This window comes from Oryzias melastigma, linkage group LG20 (assembly GCF_002922805.2).
Source record: "Oryzias melastigma strain HK-1 linkage group LG20, ASM292280v2, whole genome shotgun sequence".
Taxonomy (NCBI): Eukaryota; Metazoa; Chordata; class Actinopteri; order Beloniformes; family Adrianichthyidae; genus Oryzias; species Oryzias melastigma.
This window is the reverse complement of record NC_050531.1, coordinates 10,610,505-10,612,978: the sequence shown is the minus strand read 5'-3', so window position 1 is coordinate 10,612,978 and position 2,474 is coordinate 10,610,505. Positions and strand designations below refer to the sequence as shown.

Here is a 2,474-nt window from a genome sequence, read left to right as displayed (position 1 = left end):
GATTGATCCCCTGCTAGATCTTGAATCTCGGGGATCCCACTCCCGGCGTTGGGAGGAGACTGCCGGGCCCAGGAGACCGGCACCCAAGAGACTAGACCACCAGGCCGATGCCCCCCCCCCTGAAAAAAAGTCTATCTTTTAATTGTGGAACATCAGATCAGTCCATGATGGTACAGATGGGTGTATCTAACTAAAGTGTTCAAACTTGTCCCTCTCTGTGTTTTTAATGAGAGGTCTTCTTGGCATACAAGGTCAAGGGCTCTCCAGAGAAGCAGCTGGATTCATGCTGCCAACAGTTTATCAGACTTTTAAACAAAACTGTTAAAATCCTCCATTGGGCTCGTCTAAGAACCTTGTTCTTTCTCAGAATGAAAGGAATAAAATAATCTTTGCTACACCATGGGAGTGAAGATGGGGCCTCCTCACATCTGCCACGCCCTGGTCATGCCAACACTCCAGATGTCATGGGAACTGGAAACAGCTGGGGCTGTTGCATGCAGGCTGCGTGTGAACGGCTGCTCCATCTGCAGAAACCCAATCCCTCTGTGAAACCAGCAGCGGATTAGACACTTTTGATAAGGTCCTCCAGACATTTCTATCACAAAACCTCCTGCAAGACTAAAAGGCTTCATCTATCTTTACTGCCCAGTTATGCTTTTGAAGTGTGGAGCTTTCACCTTGAAGATCACGCATGCCTGTGATGCAACACAGTTTATTCCTCTGTGTTCCAAACAGGCCAGTAATTGACAGGGCTTAGGCCAATTATTCAGCATGGAGATGGACAACTGAGGGCTGAGTTTTGGTCTTACTGAGGTCATGGAGGCATGGAGAAAGGGGGAGGGCGAATACAGTGTCAAGAACACTTAAATAAGTGGAGTTACCAAGCAAGAAGGAGCTCATATTATTGGGATTTCAGTCACATGGCTTCACAAGTCACGTTTGGAGCTGCTGACTTGTTTAGCTGTGATTAAGATCTCATCAGCAGGAAGATTTCAGTCTCTGAGCGCTGGAGCGGCCATGTCCACTGGCCCCATCGCGACTAAAGCGGACAGGAGGACAGCCGCCCCTTGCAAGAGCCCAATTACCCGCCTCACCCCCAGCCGGCATTCCGAGGACGCCACTGGCCGTGTGGGGAGGAGGGTCAAGCCGGAACGCCGCACGCTCTCCAGGGCGCTCCACAAGGAGACTCGGCAGATGCAGAGAAACGCGGCCAATGCGCGGGAGAGGGCCAGGATGAGGGTGCTGAGCAAGGCCTTCTCCAGACTGAAAACCAGCCTGCCCTGGGTCCCGGCGGACACCAAGCTATCCAAACTGGACACTCTGCGACTCGCCTCCAGTTACATTTGCCACCTTAGACAGCTCCTGCAGGATGAACGCTTTGAGAGCAGCTTTGCGCATCCAGTAAATCTGGTATGAACCGACCCAGAAGGCATGAGACAACTTTAAAACTCTATAATAAACTTGTTACGTACTTACAACTGACTGAAGCAATTAACATTAAAGAAATAATGTGTTTTTGTCCTGTCATAAACAGTAATATTTTTGTGTTTTATAAAGTTTTATGAGTGGATTTTCTTTGCAATGGAGTGGATGCCTTATTTTTTTCAGACATGGCCTTTTCTGATGACTGGACGACCAGAAGAAGACATTTCATCTCCTGTGAGACTCTGCGGGGCGACAGCATAGAGGTGCTGCACCAATCCAACAAGACCATCTCCAAAGAGCTGCACAAATATATTGTCTGTGTTTTTTATTTTATGCTTGTGCATGCATCACTTTTTAATTTTTTTTATTTTAAATCCTGTTAGTTTTCTTCATAAATGTTCACAACACAAATTAACAACATTTCCATTGTAAAAGCTTTAGAAATAATAAGAAATAACATCCCATGATTACTGCTTCAGTCTTAACTGGTTATACTTCCATTAAAACCTACTTTTTATTGTCAATATATTTATTTTTTGGTAACAAATAAAAAATAATACCTGCTATTTTTGTGTCTAAACTTTAGATTTGCCCTGTATACACATCTGGACACATATGTATAGTGTCCAGTGGCCTCTTTTAGTCCACATGTAAAGATATCCACCGATAGAGGGCGCTCTATGCTCCTTTTTATACATACCAGTGACATTTTGTGCACAATTTGATGAGAACATCATTAGATTGAAGCTGTGTTTGCCAGTAAATATAATAAAGAGCAGTATAACAGTCATAGAACATCAGATTAATTAAGTTTTAATTTTAAGTTTAGATACTGTGCAAATCAGAAAAAATATGTGCATGAAGAAACTTTTAGTGGTTTTCACACCACTTAGATCTTGGTTTAATTGTTGACTTTTTTTTCTTCTGTTTAATATTAAAAGAAACACATGCCTTTAGGGAAAAATTTAAAGTTGAGAACTAAATTTGCAAATCCCTCATAAAAACACCCGCTCAGTCACTCCAACAGATAACAGTGATCTCTTGATCCA

At 43.5% G+C, this 2,474-nt stretch overlaps 1 protein-coding gene across 1 annotated transcript; it reads left to right on the top strand.

Moving 5' to 3' along the window:
- Positions 1 to 342: 342 nt before the first annotated feature.
- LOC112151471 (musculin) lies at positions 343 to 1,944 on the top strand. Its single transcript, XM_036217511.1, has one exon. The coding sequence runs from the start codon at positions 1,018 to 1,020 to the stop codon at positions 1,414 to 1,416; it is 399 nt and encodes a 132-aa protein (XP_036073404.1). The 5' UTR covers positions 343 to 1,017; the 3' UTR covers positions 1,417 to 1,944.
- Positions 1,945 to 2,474: the final 530 nt, after the last annotated feature.